The following is a 23,541-nucleotide window of genomic DNA, read 5'->3' as shown; positions in this document are numbered from 1 at the left end:
GCATTTAATTTGTTCAAGTTTTTTTCTTTGTTTGGAAATTCCTAAATTTAAATTCTTATTATTTGTGTATATAGCTAATTGTTATAAGCATTCCAAAGATTTTGTCCACCGTAAACTTACTATATTAAAAAAAATACTTTTATAAAGATTGCACAATTAAAACCGCAAAAGAAATTAAAAATTACTACAAATACTAGCAGATTATGCACGTCCTATTTGGGTGTTGGATAATTACATGCATACTTGTAGGCTGTCATACTAAAAGAGATTTTACAACTCCAACTGTATTGGGAACATACAGAAAAACAATCACACTGACAAATACACAGCTCATATAAATATAGTATTTGGTAACATCGTTGATTTGTTTCATAAATATGAATGACAAAACAATTTGTTATTGTACTACTTCGGTGATTATTCAAGGGATAAAAAAACAAAATCAAATTCTTCCTAATTGCCTCCAAAATCTATATATCAGTCAATAGGTCATGATTTATTCGTTTTGAAAAACCTCCTAATTTCATTGTTCTTTGTTGGTTTCACGTAAAAGTGGAGCCATGTAGCCTTGTAAGGGAAAGGGATCCGGATCTACAAAGTTTGTGATCCGAACCGTTGAAATTTGATCAAACGGCTACAAACAGGAAATCCCTTTAAAGTTATAATAGTTGTAGGCGTTGAATCAAATTTCTACATTTTGGATCCCGAACTTGGTGAATTATGTATAAAGAGATCCGGAGAATCTTTTTCCCCTTGGAAGTAGCAATTGATTTTTAAGAGTACGAATCTATCCTTCCTATTTTTTCTTTCTCTTTTTTAAAAATAATAATAATGATAATTAAACTATCCTTCCTTTTAGCTTCTCGTGTAGCCAAAACAATATTTATTCACCAAAAAGGGCTAGAGCTCGATCTTCAAAGACCCGCTCGAGTTATTTAAAGCTCAAAATATGATTTTTAGTATCGCAATTTTTTTTATTACAAGCGAAAATGTCTAGTCTAAACTTTATTAAAAAAAGTATTGAAGTTGAACGCAATAAATTGAAAAATAATACCCTAATTATCAGTAGAATTTACCACTTGCTTCCATATTGCAATTCTAACTTTGAAAAATACGGCGAAGCCTCTAAATGTGATCCACACTTGTACAAGAAGTCGTAAAAATTCGAATATAGTTTATAATCATATTATTTCTTTCTAAGAACTTGTCCAATCTCCATCCTTTTGACACTCCACATGAGTAAAAGAATTTGGAGCTCGATTTGTACGCTAGATGAGATTGGCCCTTAGAGATAAGATTGGTAGAGATTGGTTAAGCTTTGAATCTCAATCCATTGTTTGGGGAAACACTAAGGATGAGACTCAATTGGACTTAAATCCAGTCCATGTAATTAATCCAAACAAATAGAAGAACCACATATGGATAATACAAAGGTCTTACTCTTTAATTTGGTGCTGGATGCTTTATTTTCCCTACGACCAGGTTGAAATCCTGGTAAGATTTTTATCGAGACCCATTGTTAGCATCCTATTCCCTTTCATTGTACGTATTTTACCTGATTAATGAATATCGTACGTATTTTCAAAAGAAAATCACCTATCCTAGCTAACTCACCAAACTGGCCCTTGTGTACAAAAATCCGATTGATTTACTCTATATAAAGTGATTGTGACACCACCAATTAATATTGATGAAGATCTCATACTGGGCTCTTGTAGATTAATCCGATCCGAAAATAAAAAAGGAAAATATTTTATTTATTAAGGGATTTTGTTTTATGTCATTTTATTAAAATTTAGGTTTCATTATTTTAACTTTTAAGGAATTATGTTGACATAACTCTGATTGGGTTTTGATATTTCTATCCTAGTTTAGCCTTCCTGTATTGCTATATATACCGCCCCCCCCCACCCCCCCCCCCCCCCCAATATTCTATAAGCCAACCACAAAATACTGAAGTCCTAAAGTTTACCCTATTTTTCTGTGCTCACCAGAAAAGAAAAGATGATGAATAATTTGAACTCTCCTTCAACAAAAACACTGATATTTCTCATTCAAATTGTTTGTCTAGTTGTCTTTCTTCCAACCAGCCACTGCAACAGGCTGACGGTCTTCTTTCCAATGGATGCCAATCTGATCGCACAAACATGCAACCAAACACCATATCCCGATCTTTGTGTCTCTACACTTCAATCAGACCCTCGAAGCGCCAAAGCAGATGTCAAAGGCTTAGGCATCATAATGGTTGATGCAGTTAGGGCTAAGGCACGCGAAGCTAATCTCCAAGTCGAGGAGCTGATCGATAGAGAGCCGGGAAATACACCCGCAACAAACTGCAGATTAAACTACTCCGATATTTTTCATCTTCATATTCCTGACGCCGTTGAAGCTTTCCCTAAAGATGATTATAAGTCAGCAGAGCTAGCCATGATTAATGTCGTCACAAACGCAGATTCATGCGAAAGAGGTTTTTCCGGCGGCAGTCCTTTCAAAGACGAAAGCCAAGCTCTCCATGATGTTGCTTATGTGGCTGCAGCAATTGCCAAAGTATTGCGCTCTTGATGTATTCTTCTCTTGTCATAAGAGAAAAATAAATTTGATATAATAATCAAGGATTGCATTTCTTGTTAACTACTTCTAATTTGATAGCTTCAATATTTGATCTATGTGGTCATTTCAATAATTGAAAATTTTAAAATCCCTTTACAATTTGAAATATAATGCCGTATAGGATAAAAGATATCAATAAATTTTGGTTGTTCACAAAATCACGCCACCAAATCCCTGATATATTGTTACGTATTATTTGGGTAGACATTTAATTTGTTTATTTTCTTTGGTAAACGGCATTTAAATTGTTTAAGTAGTTTTTTGAAAGCCTTACATATGGAGACAAAAATATATAGATATTCCCACCCCGGTGTCTTATTTCCCCACCCATCATTTAATGAAAATGTTAATAATATATTTATCCTTTTAAAAGAAGATTCTTAAACCCCTATTTAATTCAGTACTAAAATAATAAATAAATAATGGTGGGTGGGGTGTGATATCTTTGGTGGAAAGAGGTTGGGAAATATATGGGTTAGAATCGACGGAAAGGTTGGAAGAAGGAATGGGCGTGTGCTAGATGAAGGCGAGAAACTTCAATGGAGAAAAAAGAGAATTGGACGTGAGATCTGCGGTTTTGACAAAAAAAAAAAAAAAAAGAGAGGAAGAAGAGTGGTTTGGGGATCTGGGGTTTTTGCAGCATTAGGTGTGAAGGAGATGATGAATGTCTAGGTCTTAGGTCTTGCATTTTCTTTCATTTTTTATATTTTTATTTATTTATTTATAATATTATTTAAAGATATATCAGAGTTATTTAAAAAAAATTATGGTTATTTTGGGAATAATGGTGGGTGGGGAAATAACATTTTACTTTTTTAATTTTATGTGGTGGGTGGGATTATCATGTGGTGGGAAAATAGGACATTGGGGTGGGTCTAGTAGTATTTCAACTCCCCTAGTTTTTAAACATTTCTAGGAGAGACAAAAACAATAACCTAAAATATGGAAACAATTTGTTAAAATATTAGTCATACCCTAAACAATTATGTTTATTATTATAGCACCCATACAACTTTCAAGAAATTAATCTGTGTCATCAGCTCAAATCCTCATTGACCATTTTTACAAAATTATATATAGAATAAGTTTGTATCCTTTATTTCTAGAATCCGTCCAACCTATTATTGATCATTTTTACATAATTAGTTTAAAATACATGTAGAATCAATTTTGTATACTTTTCAGTCAAATCAGTTTTTTATATTTTTAACAAAACTACATACATTTTGATGACAAAAAATTTTCTGATTATACCTCCTTGGCGATTATTCAAGGGATAATACAATTAAAAATCTTGCTAATTGCCTTCAAAATCAATATCAGTCAATAAATTATGATTTATTCGTTTGGAGAAGCCTCCTTATTTCGTTGTTCTTTGTTGGTTTCATTTAAAGTGGAGGCTTGTACCCTTGTACGTAGCTATTTATTTTTAAGAAGGTAATGCTAGAGAGACTAAATTTGGAAACTAAATTTACAAATTAAATGATGTGTCACCAATAGGAATGAGCACATTTATCAATGTTTAAGTAATAAATCAATCATCAACTTCCATGTCCTTTAATTTCCAAAATTTAGTCTACAAATTTAATCTCCCTAGCATTACCCTTTTTTAGAGTACGAATCTTCCCTTCCTTTTAGCTTCGTGATAGGATTTTTAGTACCTACAAAAAGAGGTTAAAATCACACAAAATACTTGCAAGAGTACAATGATTTTGTAGTATAAATGCTCATGCAATGACGTTCTCCACAATGACTATTTAAATAATTTATGTAAAAACAATTCCTAATTAACTACTTAAAATTAAAAATTGAGAAATGAGATTTTGAATTTGGGTGATATTAAAAACAAATTTTAATTAAAAAGAAATAGTAAACTCGCCCAAAATTAATACGATAAAAGAAAAGAGTTTTAAATACCAATTTATAAAAGCACTAGGGTTCCACCTTCACCTAGCAATCTTATGTATTTTTACCAATTACTTATGATATACACATGCCCCTTTGAATGTTAGGTTTTCCTAATATATATTCTACTTGGAACCTCCAAAATCGAACGTATATCTAACATGCAATCCGTCCAGACGTTCGGATCAAATATGAACATGAGGGACTCAATATTTTTTGTGAAACCCTTTGAAAAACCATGCAACCCTTAAGACATGGTGTTCATCTTAAGTGAAATTACAATTATCAACCACAAGAAGCCAGCGTCAATTTCAGGGAACGTTCCGACCAAAATTGCATCAAATTACTTTTCTAAAGATCTTAATGGTGATCCAACATTAAGACAATTAGATAATTTATGTAACATTCCACATCGTCCAGGGGAGTGGATCATGTAAGCCTTATATGTATATTCTCATCTCTACCTAGCAAGAGGCATTTTGGAAGCTCACTAGATTCATGTTCCATAAGAACTCCGAAGTTAAGCGAGAAGGGGGCCAGAGCATTCCCAGGATGGGTGACCCACTGGGAAGTTCTGCTCGCGTGAGTTCCCAAAAACAAAACTGTGAGGGCGTGGTCGGGTCCCAAAGCGGACAATATCGTGCTACGGCAGAGTCGAGCCCGGGATGTGACAGTTTAAGCACAGTGATCAATAAGTCAAAGCATGCATGCAATCAATCCTAAGCAATCAAATAAAAATTTACATATTCATGCTAAGGCTCAAGGCTTTGCCCTAGCAAAATGGATTAGTTAGGCATATTCATAATTAAAATATTAGAAAATATTATTATGAATAAAAAGAATGAAAACACCTTAAAGTAATAGTCTGAAATTATTAAAGAACCCTAACCAATTTCCTATCTCCAAAGTTGCATAAAAGAGAAAGTAGAAAAACTAGGGCCGGCCAAAGCCTTATATCCTTTTACATAAGCTATCGCATAATCCCTAAATAAAAGTCTTTTGTTCCAACTAGGAAACCAAATAATAATAAAATATACTAGAAAATAAAGTCCTAATTAAGCTAGGAGAATCTGTAAGGGAACTGACCAGCCACGTTTTAACCTCAAATATCCTCCAAATCTAGCCCATGATAGCTAGGGATGGCAATTCTAACCATTAAACCCGATAATTGTGGATAACCGTCAGAATGGATTGTATTTGGGTATGAAAATTCGGGTATATTTTGGGTATGGGGAACAACCGTGAATATTATTCGGTTATGGTTTTGGATATGTTATAGGGGTCCCTAATCCATATCTGTACCCAAATCCGAACCGAATAATATGTAATATATATATATATATATATATATATGTATGTATATTCATTATTCACCGAATCTATTACCTTGAGAATACAAAAATTACATTGTGTGAGTTGCATTTTGTGGAAAAGTTCAAAAGTTTTGATATGAATCAAAATCTATGAGAATTTTATAGTATTTATGCGAGATATCAAAGATCAACCAACATTATCTTTTTTTTTGTCAAAGAGTTAAATAATATTAAAGACGAATTGCAACCAACATTATCAATGTTTAGCTTTAATTTTTATGTTTCACAAGATCCATTAATTAAATCATTTTATACATCAAATATTTAATGACAAAATTAATATTTACTAAACTATCATTCCTCAATTAGGCGAATATATTTTTTGTATTAACGAAGATGAATATTACCGTTAACCGATGTGAAATCCGTTATCCGGTGGGTATGGTTATGGATAATACGCGATGATTAATTTGTGGTTATGGATATGGTTAATTTTCACGGTTATGGGATGGATATAGCATTTCTGTCCCCAAACCGATCTGTTGCCATCCCTAATGATAACTTGTTTTAAAGATCGGAGCGTTTTGAATACATCTCCAGAAGGGGCCGAAACCAAAATAGGCCATCGTGGGCTTCAAAACTCCCAATTAAGACCAAAAGTCACTTTTCTAGCACCGTGCACTACTCATTCATTCTATGGCTAGAAAATAACTACTCAGTGGAAAAATCTGATATTTTGACATGATCAAGCTAAGTGACTCACGAACGTTCTCCAACTAGAATTACTCCAAAATTCATCAATTTGATCATGTTTTGCTCTAGAGGAAATTGAAAGTCCTATATTGAAAATACAATTTAAAGTATCAAAATTCTTCCAAAATAATAACCAAAATATACTAAGAATATAATTATATATATAATATAAAATCTACTCATCACTTCAATTGTAGCCAAAACAATATTTTATTCACCAAAAACGGCTACAACTCGACCTTCAAAGGATCCGCTCGGATCATTTAAGCATAAAATATGATTTTTCATATCTTTATTTTTTTTATTACAAGTGAAATTTTCTAATTTAAATTTCATTAAGAGATAGTTGAACTAGAGACACAGTAAACTGCAGAGAAATATTCTAATCACCAAAAATCTACACGTGCTTTCATGTTGCAATTGAAAAATATGGCAGTACCTCTAAACTTGATCCGCACTTAGCCAACAAGTAGTAAAAATTTGAATATCATTAAAATCATATTATTTCTTTCCAAGAACTTGTCCAATCTCCATCCTTTCGAGATTTGATGGTTTTCAACAATGAATGTTTCAAATAATAAAATTGTAGAAAATCTCATTACAATTATCTGGTACTCCACAGGGAGAACAATGACTACAATTTATTCTTGTGCGGTTTCCTCACAAGAAATTTGTCTATGTACCAAGAACTCAGTCTGGTATACTAACGATTATAATACAAGTGGCTGGATATTAAAAACAAAACTATAACCACTTATATTATGACATTTGATGTACCGTGTCATATTCCCCGCATACTGAAGAATTTCTCCCTCCACACCCATAGCCTAGAGGATGTCCGTCTTTTTGCTTGAGCGAAAGGTTTGTTTGTTTGTTTGTTTTTTATTTTTTTTTTTGTTTTTTTGTTTTTTTGTTTTTTATATATTTTTGTTTATAGAAATCGATAGTGTATTAGATAGCTGACCGAGGCCCAAAAAGGGAACCTCAGTCTCGAAATTACGAAGTACAGCAAGAGTTCATGTAGGAAGAAGCACACTCACCCTAATAACAAACTTTCCTCTACAAGGAGATTCAAGATAAAAGGAGGGGGAGATGATAACCATTCAGACTCACTACCTAAAGACAAACTGTAGCGAGCTAGACGATGAGACACGTTGTTGGCCTGACGACAGATGTGGGTACAAAATCTTCAGTGATCGAGGGGAGCTAAGCTTTGGTATCCTCGATAATCTGACCCAGAGAGGAGAGATTAGTCGAGGGATTCTACAGCACGCCAATAATTTGAAGAGAATCACCTTCAATTAGTAAATTACAAAAACCCTTGTTCGTCGCCCAGGCCACACCTTCTCTAGTCGCAATAGCCTATGCCTGCAGAAAAGATAGAACATTGGGAAATTTCTTACAAAAGGCTATCACAAGTTGCCATTCCCCTCGCGGACAATTACACCCACTCCACCAATAAGGCTATCCCGATTCCAAGCCCTGCTAAAATTAAGTTTCAGTTGACATGACCGAGGAGTGATCCATCTGGAGGGTGACAAATTTGCAACATCGTGAGATGGATGGTTCGCATTTAATCAAACAAATTCTTGCCACCACGTTGTCGTGCAAGAGACCGCCACTTTTGGGGAGTCACACCTGCCCTCCCAAAGCATCGAGTTTCTGCAATTCCAAATCGCTCAGCAGATGACCTTGAAAAGTTCCAACTTATCATGAGGGAGATAGGATGCCAAGTCTGATGCCCAAGCATAGAAAGAGAGGGAGTTGTTGGAATATGAATGTTGGAATATGATTATGATAACAGGAGTGAAGAACACGGTGGAGGGGACCAAGCACTGAGGAGCGAAATGACAGTCTCAGAGAGTGTGGGATGTGGATTCGCCATAGGCGTTGTAGAAAGTGCACAACAGGTCGTTAGGAATGCGTTATGAGGAAATGTTGAATTTGGTGGGAATGATATCCTTACACAACCTCAAAAATATCATACGTACCTTGGGGGGACATTAGCCTTCCACGAAGCTATCTAGAGAGGAGAAGAAACAGACCCAGATGAGGAATAGGTTGCCGCGGCGAAGATGATAATAGCCATTCACAAGCTACGTGGTATGTAGATTTAATGAAAAATCTCCCATTAATATCAAAGTGTTATGAAAGATGATCCTCAATGTTGGGTATGCTCAGAGAAATGAAATGAATGAGATCCACCTCATTGACCGAGAAAGTGGAAGAAAGTAACTCAGAATTCCAATTCCTTGTAGACTGGTCAATCAGGCCAACCGCCAATGACATAGGGCTCCTTACGGGCTTTGAAAAGAACAGCCGGAATGAGAAGGGGAGGGGAATCTAAGGATCATCCTAAATGCGCAACTTGGTTTCGGAGCCTACAAACCATTTTGCCCCTCGGTTGCTGCGCCAAACAAAAGAACAATTTGGTTTAAGCTCCAGTTTAGAATATAACTGGAGAATATAATTTCTGACTGCACGATATACGATGAATGGATATGATTACAGAATCCTTAAGGAACTGCTCAGGAGAGGATCCTGGTTCGCCATGTGGAACAAAAAGTTAATTTTTAATTTTTTTTTAAAAAAAGCAATGTGTTTAAAAATAAATAAACAACAACAACAACAACAACAACAAAAAAAAACCAAAAATAAACTAATCATAGTCGTCGTCTTTGTCTTCGCACCCAGCAACCAAACAGATTGATGAATTCCCCAAACCCATATTCTGTCTCCTTGACTTCAACCGGCAGTTTTTGGTACCAATCAGTGATTTGCTGCTTTGCTTCATCTCCATAACCTTTTCAAAAAACGAGATTGCTTCGACTAACATAGAAGACACAACTACAAAAACCATCTTCTTCTCCAAACACGACAACCACGACTACCCTTCTCCGATCGCTCCACCATCCAAAGAAAATCCATGGCCGACCGCGGAGGGGATACAGCACCAACAATCAAATCAGCCAATAAAATTAGCGAAGTCGAGAGAAGAAGAAAAAGAAGCAAAGCAGCGGCTCCGCTGCCCGAGAAGCCGGAGCTACACGATTGCTGCGGCAATGGATGCTTCCGGTGTGTGTGGAATGTGTATTCTGATAAGGAGGAAGTGCATCAAATTAACATAAAGTAAGGGGACAATTGCAGGAAATTAACATAGAGGGAAAGGGGATTGCAGGAAATTAAAGAGTAAGGGAAAGAGGCAACTATGTTCATTCATTCATCCACAAGGCTGCTGCTAACATGCTTATATTCAACTTACAAGGAAATCCATCTTGAATTGTGTAGCATCCCTTTTGCGACGCTGGGGAGATTGAATTCATGTGCTCTAACTTTCCGGCGACTCTTGATGGCCCCGGAGTAAAAGGATGGAGTCGAGTTTTTTCTTTTTATTTAAATTAAAAATTAAATTTTAATCCACATGTCATCAAAATATTTGGAGTGTGGGGCTCATAAGGTGCACGAAATTCAAACAGAAGAACGACATTGATTTACACTACTTATTTTTTGGGACAACATTGATTGATTTTCAAATTCAAAAATCATCTTAATGGACTATGTCAATTTCAGGAATTATTTGTGATAAAAACCTATATAATTTTTATACTCTCAATGTATGCCACTGCCAATCACTAAGAAATTAGATAAAGTTTTTGTGTTTCATATCCAACATGACAGCTATAAAAACAGAAGATGAGTCCATCAAATTGTTTGAAATGAGACGTTGAGTGAAGACAAAGCATAATAAAGCATCAATGTATTAAAAGGCGGAGGTGTAAGCGAGGCGTTCCATGGATCACCCCGCCTAAGCGTGAGGCGAAACCTAATGGGACCTTAAATAATAGGGGATTGCAATTAGTTATTGAGAAAAACAGGAAACAGGGGACTCTTGTGGGTTTTAAAAATAACTGAAAATATGACTTTAGCCCCTGAAATTCAAGTTTCTTTACATAAAACCCAACATAGTCTTTTTACCTGAATAAAACCCAATGACTAAGCTCCACATAAGCAAATTCATTAATTCTATTTGCCTTTACACATTTTGCATTTTTTAGATGCCTTAAACACCCCTAATTACAGTTTTAATGTATACATTAAATTCTATGCAGATTTGAAGGGAGGGATTAGTTAAAAAAATGCATTAAAGTTTAAAATCATTGCATATTGATATATCATAACAAATTCTATGTTAATGCTTCTTGGAACAAAAAAAACAGCACTAATGTTATACTTTCGTTAAGATTTTGTACTTGTTTTTCAAATTTGCATAACATTTTACAATTTTAATTTAATCTTGTCATTTTCTTACCCAAATGAAAATCTGAAAGGGCACTATAAAATTTGTCCAGTAATAATACATGCAAAATAATTTACTTATAAAATTAAAGAAATGTTATTTGATTCAAAAGAAATTTATAATATATATAATGCATGCAAATAATTCACCTACAAATAAAGGAAATTTGGTTAAAAATAATATATCTACTACTTTCAATTTTCCTATTTTTTTTTTTTTTTTACAAACATAATGTACCTACAATATAATTTGTTGGAAAATTAGTTATTATTTTATTATTGTTTATGGTTTTCTTGTGGGCCAAGGATATTAGAGTTTCTTGCCCATTAGAATTAGGTTTTCGTTTCTTTGCTTATTAGGGACTAAAGTTAGTTTATTATAAATAGAGAGCTTTGTTATTCATAGAGAATAAGTTAGTCACAATGTAGTCTCTTAAGGTTTTGTAGCCATTTCGACATTCTCGTTTGTTTAATAATATTCTTATTTTGTTAGTCTCGTTCATTGCACACTCTGATATTCAACTTGGTATCAGAGCGGGTTCGATCCTTAGGGTTCAATCCGTTCTCGTTGGTATCAATTTGTTTGCCTTTGTCATCATTCATTCTTGTTCTGTACTCCTGCTTATGAACCTGCACCTGACTCGCATCCCACAACATTTTTGCATATGGACCGTTGAACCACCATCTGCATCTGCACGGACCCGCTGCTGAAATTTATTTGTCCACTCCACCACCTGTTGAATCTGCTGCTTCCCTGCATATTCGAATCCATCCAGCCCCACCGCTGCATCACCGCCCAGACCCGAGGACCACTTGGATCGAGTTCGCCCCCACCTTGCAGAACCACCACTTGAATCCCAGCACAAATCCGACTGTTTGCACTTGCACTGTATCAGACCCGTTTGAATTTGACCAGCATATGTAGTTTGCCCTGTTGAAGGCCGTCATACAGAGCTGCAGCTGCAAAATCCATTTTGCAGTATTGCTGCTGTTTGAAACTTTAAAGAAGATCCAGAAAAAGAAAAAAAATAGAAAAAAAAAGGAAAAACGAAATGAAACAGAAAAATGAGGAGGAAAAGACAAAAGGGAAATAGAAGAAAATGCTTTGTTTTTGAGGTTTTGACTTTGTGCCCACACGGGCAAGAAAAAAAATTGGTTGTTTTTTTTTTAAATGTTTCGAGCTCACATGTTGCTGCTATTGGGACTTGTTAATTGGAGCTACTGTTGAGTTTTTTGTTTGGCTGGTCTGTTGTTCCTACCGCGACGATCGCTCGAGTACTTGGATTGGAGACCACTCAAGTGACGTTGTGAACGTGGTGAATTGAATTTTTGTTTGTTTGTTCGGAAGTTGGAATTGGCATTAGCATTGGTATTTGTATTGACATCAGCATCGGTATCAGCATTGGCATTGGCATTGGCATCGACATCGGCATCGGCATCGGCACTAGCACTGAAATTTGGAGTCTTGCATCTGCATCTACTTGTTGGCAAACTCATGACATGTACCGCCATGAGTATGACGGGGGCTGTTGGAAAATTAATTATTATTTTATTATTGTTTATGGTTTTCTTGTGGGTCAAGGATATTAGAGTTTCTTGCCCATTAGAATTAGGTTTTCATTTCCTTGCTTATTAGGGACTAGGGTTAGTTTATTATAAATAGAGAGCTTTGTTATTCAGAGAGAATAAGTTAGTCACAATGTAGTCTCTTAGGGTTTTGTAGCCGTTTCGGCATTCTCGTTTGTTTAATAATATTCTTATTTTGTTAGTCTCGTTCGTTGCGCACTCTGATATTCAACTTAATTTACCTATTGTTTAATCAAATAAAAAAATAACGATCTATTGTTTCATTTTAATGGTGATAATTTGTCTTGGTTTAGTTTTTACGAAATAATTTAGGCACTGTTTAACTTGACCAAAATAATGTAACTACTATTTTAATTTGCCTACAAAATAAATGCTATTTGATTCAAAATTAATTTACTTATATTTAACATATAAATATAGATTAATTATTTTTAACATGCATATATAATAACAAATAAAAAATGTCTAATCTATGTAAAATAATTTACCTACAACATAAAGAACATTAATTGGTTTGTTTTTTTTATCAAACCATATTATTTGATGCAAAATAACTGATTATACAAAACAATTTTCTTTTTTCATACGAAAAATGTGCCCATAATTGTTTATGAATAGGATAAATTAATGTATATATATACATGTCACAGCCCGTCCCGGAATTTTAATTCCGAGGACATGAAAAGACGAAAATGCCCTTAAACGGGACTAAGGGGCGAAAATTTAACAATTTGGATTGAGTTGGACACGTGGGATCCCCACACCCCTCAATCCTCTCCCTATTTTCTGCATACTGTCTCTCTCTCTCCTCCCTCACGAATCTCTCTCTCTGTCACTCTTCTTCTCCGTTCGAACAAACCAACCACAAAACAACCTTAAACTTCCACCAACGACGGAGTTAAGACCACCATCGAACTCCTGGAGACTCCACGATCACGTAGACACCAATTTCAGGTAAGTTTTACTTCGGAAAACCTAGATTCTAAACTCCCCGTGAAAGTGCACTGTTCATGATCTTCGAATTGACTTTGTTTTAGGACAATCCAAGCTCACAGTGAGCTTAGTGAGGTTCCAAGGAAGCTCGGAGTGCTTCGTTGGAAGTTTTTGGACGTAAGAACACGGAGATCGATAAGTTCAAAGTTTGGCCGGAGCTTTCGAGGCATTTTCCGGCGAATCCCCGGCGAGTTAGGCGTCGAGGTAGGTATCAATCTCTTCGTCTCGTCAAGTACTACAACTTTCCTTTTTGTTTCACTCAATTTCGTTGAGTATTGAAGAAGTTATACTCATTTGAAAAATACCCAGTTTCCGGCGACCTTCGAGGCTTTCGAGGCAGTTTCCGGCCAAACTACGGCGAACTAGGTGTTGGGAAAGGTATCATTCTCTTTGTCTCTTCAAGGGCTACAACTTTCGTTTTTGAATCACTTGATTTCGTTGAGAAATGACAAAGTTATGGCAATTTGAAAAACTGCCCAGAAAACGGCCGCCGGAAAAACCAGTCCGGCGACCCAGGGAAGAAGAAGGTGCTACAGTAAAAATAAAAAATAAAAATAAAATTATTTTAAAAATATGTCGACGTCCGTGACGTCGAGTAGATCACTGTGGTATATTCATATACCTAAATTGAACACCGTATGAGAAAGTTATTGAAGATTGTTGGTTAGGTGTTCAAATAACGTTTTATAGTTTTCACATTTAGGTGAAAATGTGAATTGATGATCCGACCGTTGGATCGTCACCAAACTTTGATACGTTGTAATACGTAATATTTGAGGATTATTGGAACTTACGGATTGGGAATCCGAGTTACGGATCTTCCGGAATTGGAATTGTAAGTCCATAATATAAAATGTTAACCGTCACTTAGTTTTGGAAATTGACGGAGATCCGACCGTTGGATGGTAATGAAATTTTAGGATGTTGTCCTAGAGGTATAATGTGGACCTCTGGAAGTTATGGATTTAAAATCTGAGGGGTGGATCTTCCGGATCAATCTACGTAGTGACGTATTTTATATAAGTTATATATTCTATCGATATGAATTCTGAGGTTGGAATTGATTATTGTTTTAGGCGCCGATCGTCATGACGCCTTGGCGTATTGTGCTAGGGAGTTGTAGGGCGAACTCCAGGTGAGTGGGCAGTTTTGTTTTCCGTATATATATATATACTTAACGTTTTCCCAGAAATTGAAAATGCATGAAATTATGTTTAAAATGAAATGCATATGAGTTATGTGGAAAAACGGGAAGTGAAATACCATGCATAGAATTGATATGAAAAGTATATAGAAATGTGAGTTGAAATGCCATGCATGAATTAATATATGATGCATATGTATGAATTGGTGCGGTGGACGCACAGGTAAGAATTGATTTATGATGCATATGTATGAAATGGTGCGGTGGACGCACAGATGAGTATTTAATTACTGTTATGATGATGATGATATATATTGAGCTCAAATCCTGCACCATGGTTTAGTGCTTATAGTATTCACCGCATCGCACGCTCGCCTTGGATCCAAGTAGATGCTAGTCGTACAGTCCACGCGGAGTGGGTACGACAGACCAGTCGCGAGAGTGTTAGTGAGATTCCGACTGGTGGGTGACCTTAGATTATGTGCACAGATGATTTATGAGAAGCACTAGAGCGTAACTTGTGTGCAGAAGGCCGGACGGGTCACAGAGGTGACTCCGGTAGAGTGATAATGATAGATTTTGAGCTCTAGGTTCAACCGTATAGGGCTATTAGAGGGCCTACGGTTGATTACTTTCTTGCACCTGATATGATTATGTTGATGCATTCATACCTTATTACTGTTGAGATGATGTGGCATGGCATAATTAATATGAGAAATGTTGAGATGACATGGCATGGCATGATTGATAAAGAGATAATGTTGAGATAGTAAAAATGAAGTTTTGAGAATATATATGTATATTTATATTTTACATTTCTGGGAAAGTATACAGGTTTTACGGAGAGGGGTTACAACGTTTTGAGAAATGTTTGGATTTGGAAAAGAATTGTTTTACTGACCCACTCAATTTTGGTTTTGCGCCCCTCCAGGTTCAGGAATCACAAAGGTGTGGTGACTACGAGGAATTCGACGGTGTTCTGACAGATTGGACAAAATTAGGACTCACCTTCGGGTGTATCAATTTAAATTGTATCTTAAAGCTTCCGTACTGTGCAAATGGTTACGTCACTCTCACGTGACGGCCAGCATGCCCTCCTTCGGGACGGGGTGTGTCAGTTGGTATCAGAGCATGGTTGCAATCTTGGACATTTTGAGAAGTTCTAGTGAATTCTGTCAGAACTACACCGCCTCATAGCAAGCCACTTAGTTAGAGGAATTTAGTCTCCCTAATATAACGGTTTAGGGGAAACTATTATGATGGTGATTCAGTCTATTATAAAAAGGGACATTTTAAGATGGGTTATGAGTTGAATTTGAATCACTTAAGAGAAATGATGAACCTGAGGGAGCGAAGTAACGGTTTAACCATTTGGAAAAGATGTTTCGGATTATGCAAGTCAAAGGAATCTTCCTTCTGACAAGGGGTCGAGATGACTACCTGGTTTGAGTTATGAACGTGTATCCTGATGGAAGCAGGAGTATTAATTGTTGTCACCGGAGGAACAGCCGATTTAAAATTGTTTAAGGACTTGTTTAAGGAAAAGTTTATCCCTCCGGCATTTATCGATGGTAGTAAACAAGAGTTTACAAATATGAGACAAGGAAGGTGATGATCGAGGGATATTATAGAAAGTTTTCAGACTTGCCTTGTTCCATCCAGATATTGTTGTTATTGGTGGAGGTGTTATGTTATTTTAAGCTGGGTGGCAAAAAGGGAAGTGGTATTTTGGGTGACCACTATCCATTATACTTCTTACCAGGAATATACGAGATGCTGTTGAGTCTTGAGGACTCTGAGAACATGATCAACGAGAATAAAGAAGAATAAGAAATGAATGGGAATTAAAAGAAGACGATAAAGTTAATGATTCGTCATATCAAGGAGATAGAAAGATTCAGAGCTTCGAAAGAAGTGAAGCTAGAGTTAATTCTTCCAGCTGAGGTTTTAATGTCGCTGGTCAGAGTAAAAGTGATGGATATACTGGTAATCCCAGATATTTGAGACAAGGTGTCTCGAGTAAAGGAAATGTACTTTGTGCAGCAGGTACAAAATTAACACTTTGGGAAGTGTGAAATTAATGAATGTGTTTATGTGAACAGAGGGGACACAGAATTATGAATCGTCCCTAGAATCAGTTGTACCCAACAGTTTTCTATGACATCATAGTGTTGATTCAGCAGAGTTATGGATTTAGTAGTTTGGTCGGATTGACCGTGAGTACAGAGAGATTTGATGAGTTATATGTTCAGCCGTACAGACCATGAGAAGTGGATTCGATTGACACATGAGAAATTGGTGAGTTATAGGCTCGGCCGTACCGACCACGCGGAGTGGATCCGGCCGACGTATTATTGAGATAAGAGTTGAATCAGCCGTATTGGTCATTCTAGTTGACTTCGGCTGATATATTTCTTATTATGTATGTTATTACCTAGAGAGTAGTAAATAAATGTAGTTGAGACGAGTGTATGTATTTTGCATTGAGTAACAAAATAGTAATGTTATATCTTTGAGAGTGGTTGCCTACTTATCGAGACAACGATGATTTATCAGTATTGCGGGCTGCAGACCGTAATATTAATAACTCATTCGTGGATTCGTTAAGCAAGCAAACCGGTAGATTATTTTATGTTAGTATTGTACTTATTCAGAATGCTTAGTAGTAATAGAGTATGTATTGTATCAATTAATTTTATTCCATTAGAGTGATTGTTTATAGTTGTGACTAGATGGAATGTTACGGGAAACCAGTTACTTTCCATCGAGTTGATTAATTAGAGGTTACTTTGGTGGGTATACAAAGTGAAGTGAGTTCAGCCATTATTTATGCTGTGAAAGCAAAGAGATTGTTTTGAAAGGCTGCCCAAAAATACTTAGCTCATGTGGTGCTAAATGATGTTGTTTGGAGAAGTGTGAAAAATGAAAAAGGGGTTAGACTTTCTTGATGTCTTCCCTGAAAGTATACCTGGATTGCCTTCAGGCAGAGATATGAGGTTCACTATTGATTTGTTGCCAGGTATAAATCTATGTTAAAGATTGGTTCAGGATGAGTTAAGGGAATTGGAAATTCAGTTGAAAGAATTGGTTGATAAAAGTTTCATTCAACCTAGTACAACGCTTTAGGGGAGCCCAAGTTCGTTGGTGAGGAAGAAAATGGATTTTAAGGCTATCCATTGATTATAGATAATGGAATCGGGTAACGAATGAGAACCGTTATCCATGGTGATGTACTAATGTTTATTTAACCAGCTCAGAAGTAATTGCGAAGATTCAAAGATTGAATTGAGATCTGGTTACTACCAATTGAATATTATAAGTGACGTTGATCATAAGATGGTTTTCTGGACTTGTTATAGTCTTTATGAAGTTTGGTGATGCTATATGGATACTCATGCTGTTTTATGAGTTGATGGAGGAAGTATTCCAATAATGCCTTGATAAATTGATATCATTTTCATTGAAGATATTCTGGCATATTCTGAGCCAGAGCAGAGCATGTAAACGTATTAAGTCGGTGGAACAAAGATTGGAAGAATGTCGATTGTATGCTAAGTTTAGCAAATGCTAAAGTTAGACGAATCAGGTGGCATTATGAGATTTGTTATATATTCTTAAGGTATTCAAGTGAATCCTTAAAAGATAGCAGAAATTGAGAAATTGGAACAACCACGAGCTGTAATTGAGATTCAGAATTTCTTAACTTACCAGGCTATCTTGGATGGTTGTGAAAGATTTTTCAGTCATTGCTTTGTCATTGACGAGACTGTTGAGAAAAGAGGTTATGTATGAGTGGGAAGGAAATTGTGAGCAAAGGATTCAACAACTGAAGTATTTCCTCACTCATGCACGTATTTTGGTATTCCCAGAGAATAGTGGTAATCATAAATTTTTAGTGATGTTTCTTGAATGGTATTGGATGCATGTTGATGCAAATGTTAGGGTGATTGCATACGTTTCACGATAAATGGAATCTCATAAGATGAATTACCCTACGGGTGACTTAGAAATCATGATTACCATTCTTGCTGTGAAGTTATGAAGGCATTATATTTGGTAAGAATGCAAGATTTTTACGAATCCAAAAAGTCTTCAATATCCATTACTTGGAAGGATTTTGATATGAGGCAGCGAAAGTGAATTGTATTGCTTAATGAACATGATTGTACGATCAGGGTGATCGTAAAGTTTGTTCTAACTGAAGCACTTGGTGAGAAGACTACAGTAAGATTAATGTCTGGCACGTTTGCCAAGAGTATCATCTTGTGGATTGAAAACCAACGGAAGAAAAATTAAGAATGGAAGATCGAGAAGAAGTTATACTTGTTAAATTTCAAGTTAGGCCTGTTTGGTAAGGTCGTACTTGAAACTTAAATGCTTGACGAAGAAATTTAAGAATTAACCAAGGTAGAGAAAGAAGGTAAGTTAAATCCTAAGTTAATCGGACTTAAGTGATTATCGAAAAGTTGGTGAAGTTGCTTACAAGCTTGTGATGCCCTCAGAATTGGTTAAGGTGCAAAACATATTTTATGATTCGATGCGTTGTCACTAGGTGGCAGATTCGTCACATGAGATTCTGGTGTAACTATTGAGAATTAAATTGGATTCAACTTGATAAGGAATCAAGGACGACTTTGGATTGGAAAAAGAAGGTCCTGAGAATTAAGACAGAGTAAGTAGTAAAAGCTTTGTGAAGGAAATCATTCAGTAGAAAAGTATGTGGGAGAAAGAGAATCGGATGAGAAAGATTTACCCGAAGCTATTGTTGGAGTATGGTTGATTTAGTTGGTTGCTGGAATTTCGGGGACGAAATTCTATAAGGAGGGAAGATTGTCACAGCCCGTCCCGGAATTTTAATTCCGAGGACATGAAAAGACGAAAATGCCCTTAAACGGGACTAAGGGGCGAAAATTTAACAATTTGGATTGAGTTGGACACGTGGGATCCCCACACCCCTCAATCCTCTCCCTATTTTCTGCATACTGTCTCTCTCTCTCCTCCCTCACGAATCTCTCTCTCTGTCACTCTTCTTCTCCGTTCGAACAAACCAACCACAAAACAACCTTAAACTTCCACCAACGACGGAGTTAAGACCACCATCGAACTCCTGGAGACTCCACGATCACGTAGACACCAATTTCAGGTAAGTTTTACTTCGGAAAACCTAGATTCTAAACTCCCCGTGAAAGTGCACTGTTCATGATCTTCGAATTGACTTTGTTTTAGGACAATCCAAGCTCACAGTGAGCTTAGTGAGGTTCCAAGGAAGCTCGGAGTGCTTCGTTGGAAGTTTTTGGACGTAAGAACACGGAGATCGATAAGTTCAAAGTTTGGCCGGAGCTTTCGAGGCATTTTCCGGCGAATCCCCGGCGAGTTAGGCGTCGAGGTAGGTATCAATCTCTTCGTCTCGTCAAGTACTACAACTTTCCTTTTTGTTTCACTCAATTTCGTTGAGTATTGAAGAAGTTATACTCATTTGAAAAATACCCAGTTTCCGGCGACCTTCGAGGCTTTCGAGGCAGTTTCCGGCCAAACTACGGCGAACTAGGTGTTGGGAAAGGTATCATTCTCTTTGTCTCTTCAAGGGCTACAACTTTCGTTTTTGAATCACTTGATTTCGTTGAGAAATGACAAAGTTATGGCAATTTGAAAAACTGCCCAGAAAACGGCCGCCGGAAAAACCAGTCCGGCGACCCAGGGAAGAAGAAGGTGCTACAGTAAAAATAAAAAATAAAAATAAAATTATTTTAAAAATATGTCGACGTCCGTGACGTCGAGTAGATCACTGTGGTATATTCATATACCTAAATTGAACACCGTATGAGAAAGTTATTGAAGATTGTTGGTTAGGTGTTCAAATAACGTTTTATAGTTTTCACATTTAGGTGAAAATGTGAATTGATGATCCGACCGTTGGATCGTCACCAAACTTTGATACGTTGTAATACGTAATATTTGAGGATTATTGGAACTTACGGATTGGGAATCCGAGTTACGGATCTTCCGGAATTGGAATTGTAAGTCCATAATATAAAATGTTAACCGTCACTTAGTTTTGGAAATTGACGGAGATCCGACCGTTGGATGGTAATGAAATTTTAGGATGTTGTCCTAGAGGTATAATGTGGACCTCTGGAAGTTATGGATTTAAAATCTGAGGGGTGGATCTTCCGGATCAATCTACGTAGTGACGTATTTTATATAAGTTATATATTCTATCGATATGAATTCTGAGGTTGGAATTGATTATTGTTTTAGGCGCCGATCGTCATGACGCCTTGGCGTATTGTGCTAGGGAGTTGTAGGGCGAACTCCAGGTGAGTGGGCAGTTTTGTTTTCCGTATATATATATATACTTAACGTTTTCCCAGAAATTGAAAATGCATGAAATTATGTTTAAAATGAAATGCATATGAGTTATGTGGAAAAACGGGAAGTGAAATACCATGCATAGAATTGATATGAAAAGTATATAGAAATGTGAGTTGAAATGCCATGCATGAATTAATATATGATGCATATGTATGAATTGGTGCGGTGGACGCACAGGTAAGAATTGATTTATGATGCATATGTATGAAATGGTGCGGTGGACGCACAGATGAGTATTTAATTACTGTTATGATGATGATGATATATATTGAGCTCAAATCCTGCACCATGGTTTAGTGCTTATAGTATTCACCGCATCGCACGCTCGCCTTGGATCCAAGTAGATGCTAGTCGTACAGTCCACGCGGAGTGGGTACGACAGACCAGTCGCGAGAGTGTTAGTGAGATTCCGACTGGTGGGTGACCTTAGATTATGTGCACAGATGATTTATGAGAAGCACTAGAGCGTAACTTGTGTGCAGAAGGCCGGACGGGTCACAGAGGTGACTCCGGTAGAGTGATAATGATAGATTTTGAGCTCTAGGTTCAACCGTATAGGGCTATTAGAGGGCCTACGGTTGATTACTTTCTTGCACCTGATATGATTATGTTGATGCATTCATACCTTATTACTGTTGAGATGATGTGGCATGGCATAATTAATATGAGAAATGTTGAGATGACATGGCATGGCATGATTGATAAAGAGATAATGTTGAGATAGTAAAAATGAAGTTTTGAGAATATATATGTATATTTATATTTTACATTTCTGGGAAAGTATACAGGTTTTACGGAGAGGGGTTACAACGTTTTGAGAAATGTTTGGATTTGGAAAAGAATTGTTTTACTGACCCACTCAATTTTGGTTTTGCGCCCCTCCAGGTTCAGGAATCACAAAGGTGTGGTGACTACGAGGAATTCGACGGTGTTCTGACAGATTGGACAAAATTAGGACTCACCTTCGGGTGTATCAATTTAAATTGTATCTTAAAGCTTCCGTACTGTGCAAATGGTTACGTCACTCTCACGTGACGGCCAGCATGCCCTCCTTCGGGACGGGGTGTGTCAGTTGGTATCAGAGCATGGTTGCAATCTTGGACATTTTGAGAAGTTCTAGTGAATTCTGTCAGAACTACACCGCCTCATAGCAAGCCACTTAGTTAGAGGAATTTAGTCTCCCTAATATAACGGTTTAGGGGAAACTATTATGATGGTGATTCAGTCTATTATAAAAAGGGACATTTTAAGATGGGTTATGAGTTGAATTTGAATCACTTAAGAGAAATGATGAACCTGAGGGAGCGAAGTAACGGTTTAACCATTTGGAAAAGATGTTTCGGATTATGCAAGTCAAAGGAATCTTCCTTCTGACAAGGGGTCGAGATGACTACCTGGTTTGAGTTATGAACGTGTATCCTGATGGAAGCAGGAGTATTAATTGTTGTCACCGGAGGAACAGCCGATTTAAAATTGTTTAAGGACTTGTTTAAGGAAAAGTTTATCCCTCCGGCATTTATCGATGGTAGTAAACAAGAGTTTACAAATATGAGACAAGGAAGGTGATGATCGAGGGATATTATAGAAAGTTTTCAGACTTGCCTTGTTCCATCCAGATATTGTTGTTATTGGTGGAGGTGTTATGTTATTTTAAGCTGGGTGGCAAAAAGGGAAGTGGTATTTTGGGTGACCACTATCCATTATACTTCTTACCAGGAATATACGAGATGCTGTTGAGTCTTGAGGACTCTGAGAACATGATCAACGAGAATAAAGAAGAATAAGAAATGAATGGGAATTAAAAGAAGACGATAAAGTTAATGATTCGTCATATCAAGGAGATAGAAAGATTCAGAGCTTCGAAAGAAGTGAAGCTAGAGTTAATTCTTCCAGCTGAGGTTTTAATGTCGCTGGTCAGAGTAAAAGTGATGGATATACTGGTAATCCCAGATATTTGAGACAAGGTGTCTCGAGTAAAGGAAATGTACTTTGTGCAGCAGGTACAAAATTAACACTTTGGGAAGTGTGAAATTAATGAATGTGTTTATGTGAACAGAGGGGACACAGAATTATGAATCGTCCCTAGAATCAGTTGTACCCAACAGTTTTCTATGACATCATAGTGTTGATTCAGCAGAGTTATGGATTTAGTAGTTTGGTCGGATTGACCGTGAGTACAGAGAGATTTGATGAGTTATATGTTCAGCCGTACAGACCATGAGAAGTGGATTCGATTGACACATGAGAAATTGGTGAGTTATAGGCTCGGCCGTACCGACCACGCGGAGTGGATCCGGCCGACGTATTATTGAGATAAGAGTTGAATCAGCCGTATTGGTCATTCTAGTTGACTTCGGCTGATATATTTCTTATTATGTATGTTATTACCTAGAGAGTAGTAAATAAATGTAGTTGAGACGAGTGTATGTATTTTGCATTGAGTAACAAAATAGTAATGTTATATCTTTGAGAGTGGTTGCCTACTTATCGAGACAACGATGATTTATCAGTATTGCGGGCTGCAGACCGTAATATTAATAACTCATTCGTGGATTCGTTAAGCAAGCA

The 23,541-nt window shown here is 36.6% G+C and overlaps 1 protein-coding gene and 2 long non-coding RNA genes across 3 annotated transcripts; all 3 read left to right on the top strand.

The window, feature by feature from the left end:
* The first annotated feature begins 2,121 nt into the window (after positions 1-2,121).
* Positions 2,122-2,562, top strand: LOC139194837 (cell wall / vacuolar inhibitor of fructosidase 1-like). The gene has a single exon (XM_070819757.1). It carries the CDS (start codon positions 2,122-2,124, stop codon positions 2,560-2,562), a length of 441 nt encoding a protein of 146 aa, XP_070675858.1.
* Positions 2,563-13,106: 10,544 nt separating this feature from the next.
* LOC139194550 (uncharacterized) lies at positions 13,107-15,785 on the top strand. Its single transcript, XR_011579506.1, has 5 exons — positions 13,107-13,418; positions 13,502-13,661; positions 13,767-13,835; positions 14,534-14,592; positions 15,533-15,785. It is a non-coding gene; the product is annotated as an uncharacterized lncRNA (long non-coding RNA).
* Positions 15,786-18,804: 3,019 nt separating this feature from the next.
* Positions 18,805-22,111, top strand: LOC139194548 (uncharacterized). Its single transcript, XR_011579503.1, has 5 exons — positions 18,805-19,744; positions 19,828-19,987; positions 20,093-20,161; positions 20,860-20,918; positions 21,859-22,111. It is a non-coding gene; the product is annotated as an uncharacterized lncRNA (long non-coding RNA).
* Positions 22,112-23,541: the final 1,430 nt, after the last annotated feature.

This window comes from Malus domestica, chromosome 03, assembly GCF_042453785.1.
Source record: "Malus domestica chromosome 03, GDT2T_hap1".
Lineage (NCBI taxonomy): Eukaryota > Viridiplantae > Streptophyta > Magnoliopsida > Rosales > Rosaceae > Malus > Malus domestica.
The sequence above is the reverse complement of the archived record's forward strand: the minus strand, read 5'-3'. Positions and strand labels throughout refer to the sequence as shown.